Source organism: Camelus ferus, chromosome 16 (assembly GCF_009834535.1).
Source record: "Camelus ferus isolate YT-003-E chromosome 16, BCGSAC_Cfer_1.0, whole genome shotgun sequence".
NCBI classification, from domain to species: domain Eukaryota; kingdom Metazoa; phylum Chordata; class Mammalia; order Artiodactyla; family Camelidae; genus Camelus; species Camelus ferus.
Window position 1 is genome coordinate 30,904,743 of NC_045711.1, and position 22,188 is coordinate 30,926,930.

At 34.6% G+C, this 22,188-nt stretch overlaps 1 protein-coding gene across 3 annotated transcripts in view; it reads right to left on the reverse strand.

Moving 5' to 3' along the window:
- Nucleotides 1-22,188, reverse strand: part of CEP112 (centrosomal protein 112) — a 373,207-nt gene that overhangs the window by 276,606 nt on the left and 74,413 nt on the right. For all 3 annotated transcript variants that reach the window (XM_032457024.1, XM_032457025.1, XM_032457026.1), the window contains 4 exons: nucleotides 9,965-10,119; nucleotides 9,540-9,669; nucleotides 8,679-8,771; nucleotides 7,892-7,951 (listed from right to left, as the gene is read on the reverse strand). In XM_032457024.1, coding sequence (XP_032312915.1) covers nucleotides 7,892-7,951; nucleotides 8,679-8,771; nucleotides 9,540-9,669; nucleotides 9,965-10,119 — 438 coding nt within the window. The remainder of the gene's footprint in view (nucleotides 1-7,891; nucleotides 7,952-8,678; nucleotides 8,772-9,539; nucleotides 9,670-9,964; nucleotides 10,120-22,188) is intronic.

Below are 22,188 nucleotides of genomic sequence, written 5' to 3' on the forward strand. Positions count from 1 at the left end.
TAAGAAGTTCAAAAAGTGAGGAATCACTTTTGAATTTTTTTTAGCATTATATATTAGCCAAAGGAAAGTAACCTCACAAGATTCATGAGAATACGGTAGATGATGACACAGGTTATTATACTTCCACTTCTGGGAATGAGCTGTATGACCATGTACTTAGTTTGGGAGGAAGCCCCCATCATGAGAATCTCATTCCCCAGTGTGGTGTCCTTTGAACAGGTGTGACGGCAGCAAGAGTAATGACTAAATGAAAATTTCTTTTCACAGAGAGCTCTTCACATGCAAATGCTGATAAACATACCGAACATGGACCCATTATATGGACCTAAAAATAGGAAAAGGAAATGCTGGTACAGGCGGAGGGAAGGGAAGAGTAAAACGGCAGCTGTGGTTCCACATGTGGGGCAAACGAGGGTGCAGCGCCCAGCGGGGAGGTAAGAAGACTCAATTCACTTAGTGGGGTGGGGCTACACAGCTGCTGGCAACCCAGGTGAGGATGAAAGTGCAAGACATGAGAGAGGAATGAGAAGAACACATGCACACATGCACGCACACAATCACAAACCTTCTCACATACTGAATCAGTGGTACTCAAAAATACCTATATTTAGTTAACTATCGGAGACTTATTTAACTAAAAAATCCTACATTCTTTGGCCTTTTCCTATTACAATTCTTCTGTATTTTTCCCCCTCAGTGTTTTAGTAAAATAAATAAATAAATAAAATCAACTACTTGTAAAGTGAAAGTAGTGAGAGCAGAGGAGGTTTTCCATGAGAATCTCAGCAAGCTTCTACAGGCTGCTACGATGGCGATCACCAAGGTGAGAAAAAATGGAAACAAGAGAGGAGCATGTTGGGTGGTGGTACGGGTGGACGATTCGGAGAATTAAGACAGGAAACCCCTTCCCCCATATTTTAAATGCTAAAATTAAAATACCAAATAAATACCTACCTTATTAGGAAGAGAAAGTAACTAATTTGCCTTGCAAATTTTCTGCCACTACTGTCAGCCCTCCCTACGCACAGGTCAAATCCTCAAACTTAATCAAAATTGAAAATATTTGGGAAAAAAAAAAGTTCCAGGAAGTTTCCAAAGCAAAACTAGAATTTACTACACATAGCAACCACTTACAGAGCATTTACATCGTATTTACTACTATTTGCACAGCATTTACATTGTATTTGTTATATAAGTAATCTATCAGAGGATGTGCATAGGCTATATGCAAATACTATGCCATTTACAATGCATCCTCCAATTTTGGTATTGGGGTCCTGGAACCAATCCCCCATGGATACTGAGCACATTTATTTTATCTGACATTGAGTGGGGGAGTGTGTCATCCAAAATTTAACAGGTTCAAGATTGAAATTACTGCCTTATTTATCTCAGATCCCTAGTATGTATCACAGCATTTAGTAGGCATGCTAAATTGGAGTAAATACATTAATTAAGCACCAGAACCATTGCAACACTGATCTGGTCTCTTTAATGTACAGACTCAAAGAACTAAAGCCCTAAAATTAAATTCAGAGATGACCTAATTGAGAGATTTTGGAAACATGTGTTTACATGTCAGTAAAATCCTCTCTTGAAATAAAAGCTTATGTGAAAATCCAAACCCCTTAAATAAAAACACAAAGAAAAGCTTATCTATTTGAGTGGAAGGTAGGGGAAGGACAACTGTGAAGAAAGTTAACCAGAGAAACCAGCATTAACACAGTTAAAAATTTATCTAAACTGCTCTTTTGAATGGTGACATTTATACAAATTTACCTATCCTTTTGCTTTAATCTTTCTCTGTTAATCAATTTTAAATCTCTTGTAAGTATCACACAGATTTGGCTTTTGACTGAAATTTAGGATTTTACTGGATTTATTGCCATCACCAAAATATTCTTATGTACGCAATTTGTCTTTATACTTCTTGATTTCTGTTCCTTTTTACATGGCTTTTTTAAAATTCCAAATTCCTCTATATTCTGACAGATTGACAGATAAAGACAGTTTTTAATTTCACCAGTGATACTATACAGATTTCACAATTATTTTAACTTACATTTCTCTAATATTCAGCAAGTGAAAAATTAACTTATGAGTCCTTCATTTTACATAATAGCTTAGCATGTGTTCACTTCTTTGTAGGAGAAGTAATCCACATTAGTTTTCTATCAAGTGATCTGGGAATGTTGTTCCAGACAGCTGTTCTAACTTTTTTTTAATTTTACATCCTTTCTCTCAAAAATTTTTTCTGACAATTGCATTGTTTTATGTCATATACACAATAAGTATTTAAATTCATCTCCCTTTTAGTTAATTTTGGCATTTGCCACTACTCCTTTTTTATTCTTGAGTATGTTTTGTTGTAGTGTTTTGGTTTGATTTTTTTTCTTAGCCTTAGGTTGATTAAAGCACCTCATCCAGTAATTTTATTTTCAAAAAGAATACCTGAGTGATATATCTCTGAGGCTTCACATATCCCAGAACGCCATGCTGCTGCCTTCACACAAGAAGGACAGTGGTGTGTGTGTAAGATTACTGAGTCACAGCATTCTGGTCTATTACTTTATGACATTTAAATTTGTACCAAGAAGACTAAAGTCAACTGACTTTGGCTCTCCTCTCCCCCTGGCCTAGACCCTTATGAAACCAGTCCCTTGGTACTACAGTTCCAATGGGTTTTAATCTTGTTATTGATTTTTATCTGACACAAGGTGAAGCTTCTAAATTTGCATACACAGACCTTCAGAGAAGCTTCCTCATATCTTTCATTTTGTGTTCATTTATTCTGAGCCCCCCTTCAGGAATATCGATTGTTGTATACTAGTTTTCTATTTTCCGCCTTAATATCTATCTCTTTTCTCAAAAAAAAATGTTTTCTTCACCTTTTTCCTTTTAGTCTAAAAGATAAAGGTTTGTCCTCCATATCACTGATTTAATTCTTTCCAACATCTGCTCTACCCGGGTCTAAGCAGCCCCATGTGGGTTTTAAATCTGCTGCTGTGTTTGTTTTAGGATCCTTACAGACCGTCCTGTGACAGTTACCTCCATTTCACCTCATCCTTTTCTTTCCTCATGACACCTGTTTCTCCCTCATAGACATCATGTCTCCTGGTTCTCCACTGATGAATGTCTCCATGTTTTCTTATGGAGTAGTATGTTTCCAGAAGAAACTCCTTTCTTGGAGTCTCCTGTATAATGCTCTCATCCCTTTGCTCTACAGTATTTTTCAGAGACCCTATTTTGGTTTCTTTCACCTACTCATTCTTAAACAGAGTATGATCTGTTCAGATTTGGTGCCTGACAAAAAAATACAGGGGGCACAGCCTCATTTCGGTTACATGTCTGCTGGTGTGGCTGTCTCCTCAGAGCTGCAGTTAAAACCCGGTTCCCAGGAGATCCCTGGAGGGCTGGGGATTCCTACTGAGAAGGAGGCTTGCTCTCTCCCCACAGACTACTTCTCTGGTTCTCCAAAACTACACGAAATATGGAAAACTAACCAGAAGCCACTGTCAAGAGTTACTGACGAGTCAACGATACCTTACATCTTGGCCTCCACAGTGCTGTGCTACCAAGGGTTTCCCCTCTACTTCCTGCTCAGTTTTTTCCTGGCACTCAGACCTCTATGAATGATAGCATAATTGAGATTTACCCCCTCAAGTGAAAAATGCCCCCCAAAATTAACCAATTTTGAGAAAAATCTATCTAACATGACATGGTGATTACAAGAGTGAGCTCTGGAGACAGACTGTGTGGGGTTCTGCCCCTCCTCCCTCACAAGTTACCTAACACTCTGTCTCGGTCACCTCTTTTCAAAAGTGAGGATGATAAAGTGAATATATTTTTTAAGAATCATGATGAGTTACTAAGTTACTCCAGGTAAAGCTCTTACAACAATACTAGGAACATAATAAATGCTCAGCAGTGTTAACAATTATTATCATTACCTTCTCAGATTGAATATTCTATACACAAACATTTTCTTGAAAATTCAAAGTCATTATAAACACACAAAATCACATTATAGTGTGCCACAATACAGTAATTCCCTTAGATGGGCTGTGTGCCTTTTCATAAAATGTGCCCTGAGTTGCTAAGAATTTTGAGTTCCTGTAAGCACTTTTTACCACTCGCTATTCAGTCTTAACCTCTGTCAAGTTTTAGCTGCCTCTTCCTGATGTGGCTTGTGCTAATCCAAGCACCTTGATCTAATTTATTGCTTCTAAAGCAGGAATGGGACTATCTGGGTGGGGGAATGAGAGCCTTCCCTCTGCGTTAAACATGCATGTGTCAACGCACAGACTTCTGAGCTTGGGCGGGGGGGGGGGGGGGTCCTTAAAGCTCGAAGCTGTTTCTCATTTACTTTTATATCCCCAGCACTCAGCACAATACTTGGCCTATACTAGAATAGTCAATAAACGCTCCTCTGGGTTTGTCTGTTTGTTCTTAATTGAATATATCTGTATTAAATGCTTAAGGGTCTTTTTGGATTATATTTTTAGTTTTTACCAATATTCCAGATAGTTGTGGGTGATAGAGACAATGCTATTGTCAACTTCTCCTTTTTAATGTACCAATGGCAGCAGGGAATAAGACTTAAATTGATTTGCTTGTAATTCTTACCCTATTATATATTGTTACTATCAAAAATGAATTTTAAGATTTTAAATAATAAATTTAAACAATGAAAACACAAACCAGACAGTCAAAGATACAGCATATATTCTCAAACATGGGAATTTGCTGTAAATGACTGATTTAAGTAGCCGTATGCACATTTACTGAATATTTACTAAATGTAGATTTCACTCCCTTGCACCATAAGAATTTAAGTTGTTAAGAAAGGAATGCTTGTGTAAATAAGAAGGAGATCTGCTGCTATATGTAAGGAAACAGACAGACTGCGGCAAGCATCATAGCATATAAAAGAACAGGGATCTGCTGCGGACCCACATGTCGACTAGGGGACTGCCCCACCATGTCTCCTTTTCTCACTGCAAAAAATACCTGGCACTGGGCAGCATGCTTTCTAAAAATCATTTCACTGCACAATTTCATCTTTTAAAACTTCACTCAAGGCACATGTCCTCTTAAAGAAAATCAGTTGGAAAACACTGCACAATATATGCAGAACTGTGGAAATTTTAAACTATTTTAACCTAATTAAAGGAATTATATATGCATGCCAAACACCGGGGTAGCTATCTTTAATGGTTTTGAACTCCATCAGACTTTATATCTCATTTGTAACACAGTTCCATCAGAATTATTTTAAGTAGATACTTCAATTCTAGCACACTTGAGGATATGCAAGCTTAACATCTGCCTCATGAACTTCTTTAGGTAAACAGCACTATCTTTTAACTCTCTGGTGCCTGTTTGGAAAACAAGCAATAGGTTATTTGTAGGAGGCAGGTGTTTCCTTGCTAGTAAAATCATTTAGCCTAACCATTTCCTGATTTAACAGATTAGGACACTTCATCAAACAATGACATTTAGTTTTACTACTTATTATTTGTTTGATGTTCAAAGATCTTAAGAGCAGGCAATAGCCACCAGAGATCAATAAAGACCATTAGATAATGTGTGTGTGCTTAAATTAAGGACAGCATCTGACGCTGTTTTTCTGACCTCAAAGACGAGTTAGAATCTCTCATGCTGCTTTCTTGTTGGCATGAGGAAATAATGTCATTCAGGTGGCATTTCCTCCTCCTGAACAGATTTCACAACTCAGTTTTATACCAAAAGTTATTGAATGTGCACACCTGTAACACTGTCTACAAACAAAAGCCCTATCCATCCCATTTGGCTATCCGGTTACACAGTCCAGGGCTAGGTAAGATTTATGTCAGCTCCCTAAGCAGTCAAAAAGGATATTCCCTGAGGGGGGTACAAGACATCAGATCTTTAAGGACTGAGATCACAGCAGGTTTAATAAAGAAAGAAGAACAGATGTCAATTTAAAAAGGGGAGATTATGGAATTAATTGTAAAACAAAAAGTGACATGCTGAGGAACATTTTCTTCCGATATAAATAATGTCAGAACTTATGCAGTATGAACAAATGTGCTTATTTCTCTTTTACAGATTGCTGTTATTTTAAACACGTCTTGTTTACATTGAAAAAAATTAACACACTTTAACTAGTTACATTATTAAAAAGTGAGGCCACTTGGTAGCTCATGGAAAGGGAAAAACTGTAGTATGACACCTAATTAAAAGGATCAGGTCTGCTCCCTGAAGTGAAATAGAAGAGAAGGTGACTGGATAAGAATGAACTGAGCTTTAACAGTCTGTTCCTTGTGTGAACCTCGGGCAGAGGGGCTGAAACCTTAGTTTACTTCATGGCTAAATAGCCAAGACAAGACAGTGGGAGGAGAAATCTCTGTGTCTGACAGTCCACCGCAGGACTTAACTTGGGGGTAGGAATACAACCTTTTAAGTTAGTCAGTGTGTGCTTTTCCCCTTGGTACCAGGCCCTCTCTCTGTCTCACGGGTGCACAGAGACAACCTCCCAGGAAGAGGGCTGACCACAGAGTGTAACAGAGCAGGAGGCCAGGAAGGTGTTCCTTAGTAGACAGGAAGCCAGATATCTGCCCAAAGAATGAACAATGGACTGACAAGTACACCCAGAGGATGTGGATGCCTCATACAGTGGGGAGCAAGGCTTGTGGTAATACATGGTCTTCTTCTGGTAAGTCAAATATTTATGAAGTTGCACGGCTCAATAGTAGAAACCGACAAAAATACTTTATTTCAGTGAAAGCAGTTTTTCCCCCTCCTGCTCCGATACCATTTTGTAGGCATGAAATGCATTCAGTACCTTGCACTGAGCTGTACTAAAACTGCAGGGGAAAAAAACAATTAGCAATAAGAAAACTGAGAATCTTAAAGAGCACATATTTAGGTCCATGCACATCAGTAGAAATACTCACTTTTCCAAAGGACAGAAGCATTCTTCTTCCTAGACATCAAGCTCCTGGAGGGCAGAATCTATGTCTAACTCATCCTCAACCCCTCTCCTCCCTCCCAGGCCCTAGCACAACACTTTGCCGAATGAAAGCACGTAATGAGTATCTGCTGTGACTATATGCATATTACCGAGTGTCTCAAGTATTGTGTGCTATATATAAAATCTGTCTCATTTTAATTTGTATGTATTTTAATTAGTTGAAGGGCCATCCTTTTTCTCATTTTCCATTTTGTGTGTATTTTACAAGAGGACTAATTTGGTGAATGTCAGAACTGTAAATAATTACAAAAGCAGCAACAAAAAGCTTTGCTATTTCAACTACAGTTACACAGCAAACAACAAATTCAAAACTGAAGCTTGGAAGTCACAAACCTATAGAATTCTGTACTTTATTGCCAAAGGGGTTAACAGTGTGTCAATAAACCCCCAGTTACTATCGCTAACAAAGATACCAGCATATGTTAGTAGGAATATTCACTGTTCTAAATGACAAGAAACAACTGTTAATTGATTTTTTTAAGTAGTAGACAATTCTTTCACTGTTTTATATTCTTTGGTTAAATATTTAGAGTTCCTATTATACATATGATACAATGGAAAAAAACACCCCCACCAGTAAGATCATACTTTTAAACTGGCAGAAAGAAAATATAACTTCAAAGGGTTATTATGAGAAGTTCACATAATAATACTCTTCACTCATTAAATATAACATAGAAGAGGTGTTTTAATGTTGATATAATTAAGAATCAAACTGAAGAAGCTGTTTATAGACATGAAAAATAAAGAAGCAAAATCTGATTACTGGCTAGCTGAAATAAACTTAGAAATAAGGGCTGGAATTCATCAGCCCTCATTCATAATTGCCTCAGTTGCTATTTTAAATGTCTTATAGCTTCCCACCAAACATATTACCTTTTTTTCATAGGTGCGTTTTAAATGACTTTTCTCCATTTGAAACTTATTTTCTTCATCCTGTGAATAATAAACATTTATTTTTATTATACTCAAAATTGCCACTAGAGTCAATAAAATTAGAAATCTAACAAAATAAATCAGTCTCCTTGATAACAAACCTTATTTGAGTTTTGTATATTACTAAGAGAGCCCTACCTGTCAAAATCTTCTAAACTACAAATGGAAATATGAATAGCTTTATGTTGGAACACATAAAACCTTAGTTATCTCAAGATATTACTACTCTCAAAAGTAGCTACTTTACAACAGAAGAGAAACTTTCCACCCTTAGAAGCAGGAGATTACTTAAAAATGACCAAATAATTCAATATGGAAATAATAAATTTGAAGCTATATACCAGTGCTTGGTACTTTTTGACCATGAGATAAAAGGAAAGATCTAAAAAGTGTAAAAGAGAAAAGAGAGAGAAGGTATGAAGAATGGAAGAAAATAATTTAAAGAGAGGAAATTATTCTAAAATAGTAACATTTAAATAAGGTTTATTTTTAAGCTAATTTCAGAAAAGTAGATTATTCAAATAAAAGTACTGTTCCTTATACTGTATATCCCATTATATCTACTTTTGTTAAAATGAATAAATAAGATGAAAAACTATGCCATGCAATAAGATCAGAAATGGCTATTGCATTTCTGAGTTTTTTTAATTGACTTGTTTATACCCACACATCAAGAAAAGGAAAGGTGGGCTTTAGTCATCTCTGTCTGTAAAAATACAGGACTCACCATTAGTTGTTGCTTTCTTTGAAGTTCTGATTCCTGTAACTGCTGTTTTAATTGACAGATGTTCTGTTCTAATTCTTTAATCACACCAGATGCCTAGGAAGATTTTAAGAAAATAACAAAAAACAGAATATTGATTTCTGTACCATTCTACAAACTTCTGGTTAAATAAATTTACCTTTTTTCCCCCCAAAGTTTCAATCAGAATTAAAACTACCTACAAATCTGAATTTTAAAATGTTATTTTAAAACTTAAAAGATTAATCTTTTAAAGTACAAATGGAAATTAAATTCTCCATTATACTTCAAGTTAAGAAAGTATAATGTTAGTATAAAAATAACAGGTTTACAGAAAACTTAAATTTTAATTTTAAAACCACAGCCACTGCAACATTTAGTTCATGAAATATCAAGTAATTGACTACCCTAGAATTGTAGTTATAGGATTCCCTTTTTGGAAAGTTTCAATTAACTGACACAGAAGTGTGTCAGTACCCATGAGTGTCTGTGGGCTCATATATGTGTATGTGACGACAGGAAAACTAAAGCATAACCAAGATCTCAAAATAATGATTACAATGTATATAGCTACTCTAAAAAATATATTATTAACACAACTGGGCATTTCTCAGATTTTTATCTTTCCTCCTTTAAAAACGGTGCTTAAAAGGATTAATTCATAGCAAAATTCAGTTTATTAAATATTTGTATTATACTATATATTACACACTTAGCATCAAATAAAGCAAAGGAGAGACTAATTTAAATGCCTGATAGTTCGATTCTACATAGCTACCTATAGTTACATGCTGAGAAAAGAAAGTAACCACTTTTCATGGTTCTATCTACCAGCATCCATAATACCTTAGAAGCTGAAAGAGCATGTTCCTTTTTCAGAAGGTTTACATCAGCATCATATTTGGTTTGTAACAGTTTCATGTTTTGTTCATACTCGTTTACAAGATGATCTTTCTCTTTATGCAGTGTGTTGCGCCTAAAAGCAGTAAGAATAAAATATACTTCCAACATTTATAATCAATGTCTAAAATGGACTTTTTTGGTCAACCAAATCCAAATGCATTATCTTTCAATATATCAAATAAGTATCCACATTTTTATCAACTGTTTTTAAACAGTACACTTCTTACATTAAACAGTACTTAAAATTTTTAACAAATGGCATTTAGATTGCAAACCTCCCAAGGCTAAAGGCACAAAGCGTGATTATTTTAGCAGACCATTTATAGAGTTAATATCACACCTGAGAGATATCTGACTTCAGATATTACCTTGTCTTTACTTCTTGTAATTCACTACACGTTATCTGGTAACATCTCTCAAGTTCCAATTTTTCTTGCATTAACTTCTGCTTCTGTAAATTACTGTTCTCTGCTTCTCCAGTCAGCTGCTGGACACGAGACTCCAGTTCTTTGATCATCTGGTTCTAAAAGAATAGGTCATTATTAAGAAAGCCTCTGACTGACTTTATTAAGATTCATTAAGTAGCTGGAAGAAAAAACTATAACTGGTTAGAGATAAGAACATTAAAAAATATATTATAAACCATACTAATAAAAATTAGACCAATCTCTAAATTATTTTTTTAAAGGAATGCCTTCTACCATAAAACTAAAGCCATTGTGTTTATATACTTTTAGCCATTCACTCTTTCATTCATTCATTCATTCATTCATTCATTCAATGAGTATTTACTGATCCCTGGCACTATTTTATCTAGGGACACAGCAGTAAATAGAAGAGTCCCTAACCTCAAGAAGGTTCCATTCTCCTTATGCAACTTAATAAATTTATATCTTAGGTGAGTACTCAGCAGTTCTTTGATCCTCATTTGAAGTTTTGGAAACTTTTTTAAATTACAAAAGAAATTTAATAATGTGTTTAAAAAGGAAATCCATAACCCAAATATTTTAATACAGGGGTTATCATGTAAGTGATGCATGTAATATCACATATGTGTCCAGGAAGATTTTATTACATAGCTGCAGTGTTTGCACACAATTTTTTCATTCATTTTTTTATTTACTTACCATTTTATCAAAAGTACTTCATACTGCCACAGTCTTCAAAATTATCACATAATTAACTCATTTCCTTATCTCTTGATATTTAAGTTCTTTTGAATTTTTCATCTTTATAGAACTAGGATAAAGATGTTTATGACTAGGTACTTTATCTAACATTAGGGTAAGCAAGCGTTAGCTAAAAGGATAATAAATTTTCATTTTCACAATTACACTTCCAGGAAGTGTTAGTAATTAGAAAAAGTTAAGATGATGTTCTAATCAATTAGTATCCTTTTATACTCATTTTAAGATAAATATTTAAAATAAAGTTTAAGCATTAAATAACAGTATAACCCCCAAATCTTTTTTCATTTCATCCTTTCTTCATTATAATACGAATTAGGCATATAGTTTAAATTTTGGTGCCATAACTTCCAAACGTGAGAAATGGAAATAATTATATCTTATGTAAAAACATGGTATATAGATTAACTTTTAAAAGCACATATAACTTGTAGCGCAGAGCCTGACACATTCAGATGCTCAGATTTCTTCTCTATATACCCTATTTATTTTGCCTCTTTATTAATGATGCTTCTGCTTTAGGAATTTCTTTCAGAAGATAGTTTCCATTTTCCAATAAATATTCGAAATGCTCCTTATTTCCTAAATATTAATTGCCTGGAAAAAATAAAGAAAAGAATATATCTTTTGCCTTCCAGTTTCAAATGGTGGAAAAAAGATGATTCGTTTTCCTTCTTCTCTTGCGTATTACCAAAAAGAGACAAGATACACTAGAAACACAAATGAAACTCCATCTTAATAAATCATAGGAAAAGGAACTTTCCAACTATGAAGGAGTAGCTTGCAACAAACACATTACGCTCCCACTGAGAACAACTGAAAACCACAAAAAATACAGAAGAAATCTATTGGAAGGCACTGGAGAACTTCCAAGGCAGGCTAGGACTTATGGGGGCCAGAGGAAGAAACCTCAGAGGGATGAGTCCACATTGTGTTAAGCTGCAGGAAGCAATCTATGACTGAGAGCAATTAAGGAAAAGAAATGACATTATGAGGAGCCTGACTGTAGATACAGAGCAATGAATGCTCAAAGAATTGAATCACATGTATCCATGCATAGTAAGAAATTCATGCTACTATGGAACACAGCCCTGGCCAAACATACCCAGAAACAGTCTTCAAATAACTGATCAAGGAAGAAATTTGCATATTGAAAGATGAGTAGTAATAAAAAAATAGGCCAGCATACAATCTATGTAAATATGTGGTAAGGATATGAGAGGAAAGGCAGAAAAAAACAAAAGACAGATGACTATTCACAAAATAAAATCACTTCCATGCGACCAATTAAAATCAATACCAGGTGTGTCACAAGGAATATCTTTCACAATATGCAAAAAGATTATATACCCATTAAAACTTAACAAACCTTACCTCTATAAAAAATAAGTCAGAGAAAAACTATAAAATCTTAGGTAAGCTATACTGAGATAGAGAGCAATAAAACATGAACACCTAGAGCTCAAGAAAAGGTGGAAGGGGAAGAAAGCATCTTGAAAAGGAAAACTAAAATGAAAGAGCTCTGAAAAAGAATGTGTAGGGAGAGACAATAAATAAATAAATAAAGGAAGGAAGGAAAGAAGGAATGAAGGAAAAGCTTGTGGAAAGCAAGCAAAACTGGAATGAACAAAATTAAACACAAGAGCAAACAAAAGATACAGAAAAGGGAAGAAGGATGGTTCACATTTACATCACTAGTGTACCTGAAGAATCAGAACTAAAATAGTAAAAGAACAAATATATTAAGCACCATACTACAAGAAAAATACATACTAATTGAAAGGGCACACTATAACACTGACATAGATGAAAAAAATGCCACAGTTACGGTAAAGTTATTTAACTTCTTTTTAGACCATTAATGAAATATCATACTCCTGCTCAAAACTCTCCAATGATTTCCCTTCTTACTCAGAGAATGAAGTGATTATCATGCCCTCTCTGATTTCATCTCCTACCACTCTCCCTTCTCATTTATTAACCTTCATTTTTCTTTTCAGTATCTGTCATAAACTTATATACTTATTTGTTTGTTTTTTGTTGTCTATCTTCCCCAGTAAAATGTAAGCTCAAGACACTGCTTTGTTCACTATAAATCCCTTGATTTCTAGATCAGTGTTTGGCTTGTAGTAAGTACTCAACATAGATTTGTAGACTATAAATTCTTTTAATTAAAAACAGGATAACTGTTAAATTTTCAAAATCTCCACTTCATACTCAAAACTAAAGTGCTTTCTGGCCACATTATAGAAGAACATTAGCACATCATGTAAGGTTATAATAGGATTATAATGAGAAAATAACAAACATCTGTTCTTCATAGACTATACCAAAGAGGTTTTTTGTGTGTGTTATAAAAGGTAGAGATAGAACGCAAGAAATTCAAAGTAGGGATAAAGATAATCCCCTTATATTCAAAGTATTTTTGAAAATCGTTTTTTCTTAATCCAAAAGAAATATATGATCATTATTATTAGAAAATACCTAATTGTTAAGGAAACTAAGGCAAAGAGTATTTATTGAATTGATACAATAAGTAAGTCTCCAGACTTTGCTAAGGAAAAAAGACTCCTACCAGCCTGAAAACCAGTCAACCATCTTTCTATAATATGAATATTGAATACAGTGGACATGAGAGAAAATGATCAGATGAAAGTATAAAAGTATTTGCTATAAGAGAAAGAAAAAAAACAGGTGAGAGGAAAAGTTATTCAACAAATGAGAGAAGAAAGTACAGGATGATGAAGCAAAATTTGATCTCAGTTGTCTGTAAATCATTGAACAGAGTAACAGTGATAAATATATACAGAGATAGACAGACAGACAGATAGACAGATGGATATAGATACCTGTTTTTGTCTCTTTCTCTAATAGGTAGTGGCAATGTGACTGGGGCATTATATGATTACCTTCCAGCTCCTGCATTTCAAACTGCACTGAATAACTAATGCTTTCCCTATTTTGCGTTTTATGTCTATACCAGTCCTATAATGGTGACCAATGATTAAATCATCACATTCAACTATATTTATATATAATCTTTTTCCTGTTTGAACAAATTAAACTGTCCCTCCTGAATTCTATCATGGGAAGACTTTTCTAATTCAACAAGTTTATGCCCATCTTTTTATGATGACTCCTTCTAGCAGCATACAAATATGAAAAGTACACTCCCAATTACTTCAGCAGTAATAGAAATAAAAAGAATAGCCCCTGGACAGATATGCAAAGCTGGTTCAACATCTGAAAATCAATTAATGTAATCCATCTTATCAGTGGATAAAGAGGAAAAATCACATGATCATGTCAACAGATGCAGAAAAAGCATTTGACAAAATCCAACACCCATTCATGATAAAAACTCTCAGTAAACTAGGAATAGAGGGGAATCTCTTCAATATGGGGGAAAATGTTACCAAAAAAAAACCAAACTACAGCTATCAATGAAGAACTAGAAGCTTTCCAACCAAGATCAGGAACAAGAAAAGGATGCTGTCTCTCCCAACTCCTTTTCAACATCATACTGGAAATCCTAGCTAATGAAGTAAACAAGGAAAGGAAATAAAAGGTATGTTGATCAGGACAGAAGACATAAAACTGTCTTTGTTCACAGAAAATATGATCATCTGAAAGAACTAAATTTCAGTAGAAAATCTGAAAGTATCCATCAAAAACTCTTGAAAATAATAAAACATTAAGGGATAATAAGACACTAGAGAATATTATACTTAGTCAAGTCAGAGAAAGACAAATAAACGGTATCACTTATATGTGGAATTTAAAAAATAATATAAATGAATCTATGTACAAAACAGAAACAAATTCACAGACATAAAAAATAAACTTAGCAGTACCAAAGGGGAAAGAGAAGGGGAGAGAGAAAAAAATTTTTGAGAAAAATAAGACCTACAGCTAGGTTTCAGGATATAAGGTTAATATACAAAAGTCACTTTCCTATATACTAGCAATAAAACAGAGGAATTTGACATTAGAAACATAATACCATTTATATTAGCACCCTAAAAAAAAGAAATACATATAACAAAATATGTAGAAGATCTATATGAGGAAAACTACAAAACTGATGAAAGAATGAGAAAAATCAAAGAACTAAATAAATGGAGAGAGATTCCATGTTCATGGACAAGAAGATTCAATAATGTCAAGATGTTAGTTATTCCTAACTTGATCTGTAGATATAATGTAATACCAGTCAAAATCCCTGCAAGTTATTTTGTGAATATGGAAAAATTGCTTTTGAAGTTTATACGGCAAGACGAAAGACACAAAATAGCCAATACAAAATTGAAAGAGAAGAACAAATTTGGAAGACTGACATTGCCTACTTCAAGACTTACTATAAGGCTACAGTAATCAAAACACTGTGGTACTGTTAAAAGAAAAGACAAACAGATCAATGGAACAGAACAAAGAGGCCAGAAATAGACCCTCATAAATACAGTAAGCTGATCTTCGACAAAAGAGTAAAAGCAATGCAATGGAGTAAAGATAGTCTCTTCAAAAACCGGTGCTAGAACAAATGGACATCCATGTGCAGGAAAAAAAAAGGAATCTAGACACAGACTTTGCAAATTAACTCAAAATAGATCACAGACCTAAATGCAAAATGCAAAACTATAAAAATCCTAGAAGATAACATATGAAAAACCTACATGACCTTAAATTTGGCAGTGACTTTTTAGATATAACACTCACAGTACAATGCAAGAAAGAAAACATTTAAAAATTGGACTTCATTAAAATTTCCTATCCCATGAAAGACAATATCAAGAGAACTAGAACATAAGCCACAGACTGGGAAAAATATTGCAAAAAACACATCTGTTTAAGGACTGTTATCCAAAATGTACAACAAATTCTTAAAACTCAACAATAAGAAAATAAAAACTTGATTAAAAAATGGGTCAAAGACTTTTAACAGACATCTCACAGAAGAAGATATACAGATGACAAATAAGCATATGAAAGAATGCTATATCATATGTCATTATGTATCATGAGAGAAATGCAAATTAAAGTAACAGTGAGATACTACTACACACCCATTTAGAGTGGCCAAAATCCAGAACACTGACAACACCAAATGCTGATTAGTATGTGGAGCATCAGGAATTCTCATTCATTACTGGCAGGAATACAAAGTAGCCCAGCTACTCTGGAAGACAGTTTGGCAGTTTCTCAGGAAACTAACCATACTCACATACTTTTATCAATCTAGGAAACATGCTCCTTGGTATTTACCTAAATGAGTAAAAACTTGTGTAAATACAAATATCTGTACACAGCTGTTTATAGCAGCTTTGTATTCATGATTGCCAAAACTTGGAAGCAACCAAGACGTCCTTAAGTAGGTGAACGGATAAACTGTGGTACATCTAGACAATGAAATATTGTTCAGCACTAAAAAGAAATTTGCTATAAAGCCATGAAAAGACATAGAGGAAACTGAAATGCACATTATCAAGTGAAAGATACCAATCTGAAAAGTCTGTACCCTATATGATTCCAAGTATACGATATTCTGGAAAAGGCAAAACTATAGAGACAGTAAAAATATCAGCAGTTGCCAGGGGTTAAGGGGAAAGGAAGGATGAAAAGGCAGAGTAAAGGGGGTTTTTAGAGCAGTGAAAATACTATGTATCGTACTATAATTTCAGGTGCACACATGTCATTATACATTTTCCAAGCCCGTAGAATGAATAACATCAAGAGTGAACCCTAATGTAAGCTATGGACTTTGGGTGGTGATGTATCAATGTAGGTTCATAAACTGTAACAATGAAGCACTCTGGTGTGAGATGTGGATAATGGGGGAGGCTCTGTGGGGATATATGGGAAATCTCTGTACCTTCCTTCTCCTCAATTCTGCTGTGAATAAAACACTAAAAAAACCGTAACAAAAAAAAAAAAAATGGCCCTAGAACCATCCCCTTTACCACACTACTCAACACATTTCCTCATGCTCACTACTTTTGGAAATGAATTTTATGTATGATGTTCATGTTAATTCCAACATACTAAGATCGGGTTGTCAAAGACTTATTCCTCCTGAAAGTCTCTTAGCAATTAATTCAAATAATTTATATGTATAGAACACGAGATATATAAATAAATAGCCCATGAAATGGGCAAATACAATCAAGCTGGTACCACCTGTGAAGCAGGCACAAAAGTAGGAAGTCGTGGGGCTGTGCCAAACAGAACAGTCACTAAAGGGAAGACAGAGACTGGAAAATAAGAAAAGGATTCAGTAGTAGAAAAACAGGTTAGCAGTCAATCCAACTAGAAAGATAAGGTAAAAGAGGGATGAGAGTAACAGAAGAAGAAACAAGAGTAAAATATCAACAGGTTTTAAACAGAAAAACAGGATGGTTCTGATACTAATCCTCAAACAATGAGCACCTGTGTTTAACAAAAGTGCTGTCAGAAGCTGGCATGGTTTCTGGTGTAAGGACAGGATTAAAGGGCCAGGCCCTGTTATGCAGTTAAGTATTATATAAAATGAAAAAGTGGCTTCTGCATTAGGATCTATGTTAATTGAACAAATATTTATATACATATAATATATATATAATATTATATATATACACACACACTGATACAAGCTTTGATTCAAGAAGTAAAATGTATGATGAGTTATTCATTTTATTATTTATTTTAATTATTTATTTAAAAAGCATATTCTTAACACATTGTGTCTTACACAAAGTAAGCATAAAGTAAATAAAATATATTTAAATCTTATGATATCAATGGAAAGCCTATGGAAATAGATGAAATGCCTTAAGAACATTTGGCCAAAATAATCTTTTTAAAAGCGAATACAAAGAACTGAGGGGATACAGAACAGGAGGCCTCAAAATAAGGTAAAAAGCCATTCCAAAAAAAGATGCTGGTGTTGAATCATATTTTTCAGGCCATAACTGACAATGCAGAAAGGGAATTCCAGGGTTTACGACAGCAGGATCAGAGAAGGAACAACAACAAACAGATTACCTTGGGGACAAAGAGTATCTTCCCACATCGTGAACTCAAAGGTGGTACTCGGAAGACTAGGTTGGAGTTCTTGAATGGACATGGCTTGTAAACAGAAGTTATAATAGGCATTAGATTCGTAATTCAAGTTCTTGGTTGTGAGAAAACAGGACAAACTGCATTTGTGGAAATACAGAACAAGAGGAGGCAGGGAGAGCAACCGGCAGGTTACTGGAAGAGTCCTGGAATGAGGCAACAATGGCCTGAACTCAAGTGGTAGCTGTGGAAACAGAAGGGAAGAGAGCAGGTCCAAGAAAACTTTCAGAGAAGTAAGCAGTATGATTAAGTAAAACAGGAAATGAAGGAGATGAGAAGTGGCAAAAATCATACATCTTCCAGGTTCAAAATCTAATATGTCAAGAGAATTGGCACATTGGGAAGTGAGAGAGAGTTTGTGAAAGGGTATTATTTTGTTAGGAATTATAGACATGATTTTCAACAAGTATTAGGAAATTATAAAATATCTGATGGGGCTTCAATTATATAATCAACAGATAGAATAAGAATTGTTAGAGATTTACACACAAATGTTGTTTGAAATTCTATAGGAGTCAAAAATTAGAAAGGATTAGAATTCAGCAACTATTTAGAGTTCAAAGTTCAACTCCTGTGGCAAAAGTAGCAACATATTTTATCTTATTTCATAAAATGCTTCTTGAAATATGACATATAAACAAAAAATGAACAAATTTTAAGTATACATTTTTGATGGGGTTTTTTAGGGGAGTGGTAGTTAGGTTTATTTATTTTTAATGGAGGTACTTGGGAAATGAACCCATGACCTTGTGCATGCTAAGCATGTGCTCTACCATTGTGCTAAACCCCCGCTTTAAGCATACATTTTTGATAATTCGTTACAAATTGACAAAAGCCATGAGTCACTACAAAATGGTAACCACTACTCTGACTTTTATCACAAAAAATTAACTGCCTTTTCTTGAAGCTTTCTATAAATACAATCAGAGTACATGTACTCTTTTGTGTCAGGCATATTATATGTCTGTGAGATTCAGCACCCATGTTATGAGGTGTAGTGGTAGTTTAAACATTTTCAGTGCTATAAACAGTATTCCTTTGTGGAATATACCTAGAATAATCTACCCATTTTATTGACTGATTGGTTGTTTTCAGTGCTTGGCTATTAAAAATAATGTTGCTATCAATACTTTCACACATTTCATGGTACACATATTCACCTATTTATTTTGGTTGTACACCCTATAGTGAAATTGTTAAGGCACAACTGATTTGATAACTATGACCAAGCAAAAACCTGCAAGTGAATGTTTATAACAGCTCTACTCATAATTGTCAAAAACTGGATGCAATCAAGATGTCCTTCAATAGGTACATGGATAAATAATCTATGATACATCCAAATAATTGACTGTTATTCAGCAATAAAAAGAAATGAGCTATCAAGCCACAAAAAGACATGAATAAACCTTAAATGTATAAAAGCCAGTCTGAAAAGGATACATACTGTATGATTCCAATTATATGACATTTGGGAAAAGATAAAACTATGCAAAAAACTAATTTTTGCAAACAGTAAAAATGATCAGTGGTCGCCAGAGATTCTAGGGAAGAGAGGCAAGGGATGAAAAGGATGAAGTACAGGTGATTTTTAGGACAGTGAAAATATTATGTATGATACTATAATGGTAGACACATGACAAGATGCATTTGTCAAAACCCATGGAATTTTAAAGCACAAAGAATGAACCTTATTTTATGCAAATTAAAAAAAATCATTTAGTAGTTTGGGGATCCCAGGAAGAAACGCAGGCTGTGACAAAAGAATCTAATTATATTACAAACACATGAAAAAACCTCGTTGAAGGGATAGTGGAAAAGGTTTTGACCTAAGCAATTCTGAAATGAGTGGAGTCTGTAAGCCCAAAGGCAAAAGGACCTGCACATAAGCACTGTTCTCTAGTTGACAAAGTTGGTTCCCATGGTGATATAGATTAACAACTGATACTGGTATATGTGTATACTGAAACTGAACAATCAGAAAGTGGATGGATGATGGTGGAGGCCAAGTTTCCACTGTTGGACTGAGAATTTACAGAGGGGAGGAGAAGGCTAGAATAAGCCATGTGGTAGTGGTTTAGAGTTACAGGCATCAGTAAGAAATTATGTTTCACTTAATATAGATACAAATGGCTACATATACTAATGTTTACAGATATGCAAATGTATATACAGGTTAGTACATATATAAATACTCTGTCTGGTGAGAGGACATAAAAGAAATGATACCCCAGGAGTCATGAGTACACCTAGCAAACAGATCTTGGTTTCTAATACCATTCTCCATATAGTCCACATAGATGGGGGTAGGTCAGAAAGGCACAGGCGACTACTGGGAGATCTGCCAATGGCTGAAGGTGGAACAATTTAAGCAACAAAATGAGAGTACTGGATTATAACCTAGAACATAATATAAATAATATCCATGAATCCGTACTGATATAAATAAGTGGTTGACTAAATTAATAAATGAGTAAGAGCCAAATCTCGTATGCAGAAAAATTCCAAATAATTTACATAGATACTCCATCCCCAAGTATGGAGAGCATAACACCTCACTTCTTAAGCATCGGCTGCACACAGTAACTTCCTTCCAAAGAGAAGCGTATGGTAAGGCGAGGAGTGCCTTTACAGTGGAAAACCTAACAAACACTGTTCAGCCAGGTGATCAGGCTGAACATCTACAGTGGTAAGTCATAACAGCATGTATCCTCGATGCTATGAGGGGACTAGCGCTTTACCTCCGTGATCTTACTGCCTCAATCCATAATCAGTCTAATCATGAGAAAATATGAGACAAATTCCAATACAGGGCATTCTACAATATTCCTGACCAGTACTCCTCAAAACTGTCAAGGTCATGAAAAATAAGGAAAGTCTGAGAAGATGTCACAACCAAAAGGAACCTAAGGAAAAAATATAATGTGGTATCCTGGGTGAGACCCTGGAAAAGAAAGAGGACATTAGGTAAAAATTAAGGAAAACTGAATAAACTATGGATTTCAGTTAATAATAATGTATTGTATTGAGTTACTGATTGTACCAAGTGTACCAAAACAATGTAAGATGTTACTAAGAGGCGAAATTGGGTGTGGGGGATGTGGGAATTCTCTGCATTATCCTCTCAGATTTTCTGTAAATCTAAAACTTCTAAAAAAACAAAATCTATTTTTTAAATGGTCATCTTTGTCAAAATGATGAACAGGTGCTATTTGGGAGTTTCTTCATTATAATCGTGGGGCTAGGAGAAGAAACCCCGGTGGCAACTATAAAATGACAAATCCCAGCTACCCCAGAAAGTGAGGAGCTGCTGCATGAATTACCACATGCCACTTCGAGCAATAATAGTTAATAACAGTTAATGCAATACTTCAGGTGCCTAAAGCCTCTTGATACTCTTTAAACTTGCTACAGGTTCATAACTATAATTCAGTGTCAGGGAATTTGAATGGAAAAAAAAATAACTCATCTTTATTTTCAGTCCCTGAACTGACCTTCAGCATTTCCCTTCAACTATGAATATAGTCAACAAACCAACGTAGTATTAGCAATACCTGTGACTAACAGAAATCACAAGTATTTTTATAGTCCATTACAATGTCGGTTAATCACTAAATCTTGTTTACCCTCATCATTATTCATGAATTAGAACAGTTATTAGGCCCACTGCTAAATACTGATATTTATTTGATTAGCTTAGAAACATAGTATTACTTTATCATGGCTTTGATCTAACAATATTTTGATGACTGTAACTCAATATAATTTCTTTACTTTGTGATCTTATACACTGCCTTAAATTTTAAAATATTATTCTGAGATGGGTTGCACAGACGTCACAAGACTGCCAGTGGCATTCATGGTACAGAAAAGGGTAAAGAATTCCACTATAAAGCCTAAGATCTCAATAAAACCACTCACAGACTTTGTGTGTCTAAACCCTGAAATGAAGAGAGCCCTGTATTTTACAGCTGTTGCCACTCCAAGCATCTAATAATTTTGCTGTAATTTTCATATTTATAAGTTCTAATATGTTGTTTTAAAAAATCCAGTGTTCACATGTTTAATCACGAGTTTTACACAACAAAACCCCTGCCATTATCAAAAGACCCAAGTCTAATAATCGATACATGTCTGCCTACAACAAACGGCACTGAAACAAAACAAGACCCGACAAAAAAAGAAAAAAGCCTGAAAGAACAAAACAGGGAAACTAATTCTCAGTGACAGTCTCGTCTTTCATCTTAAGCCATGCCTTGAACTCTACCTTTTTTAATTATTAAATCAAGAGCTGCTCAGCAAGATCTGCCTCA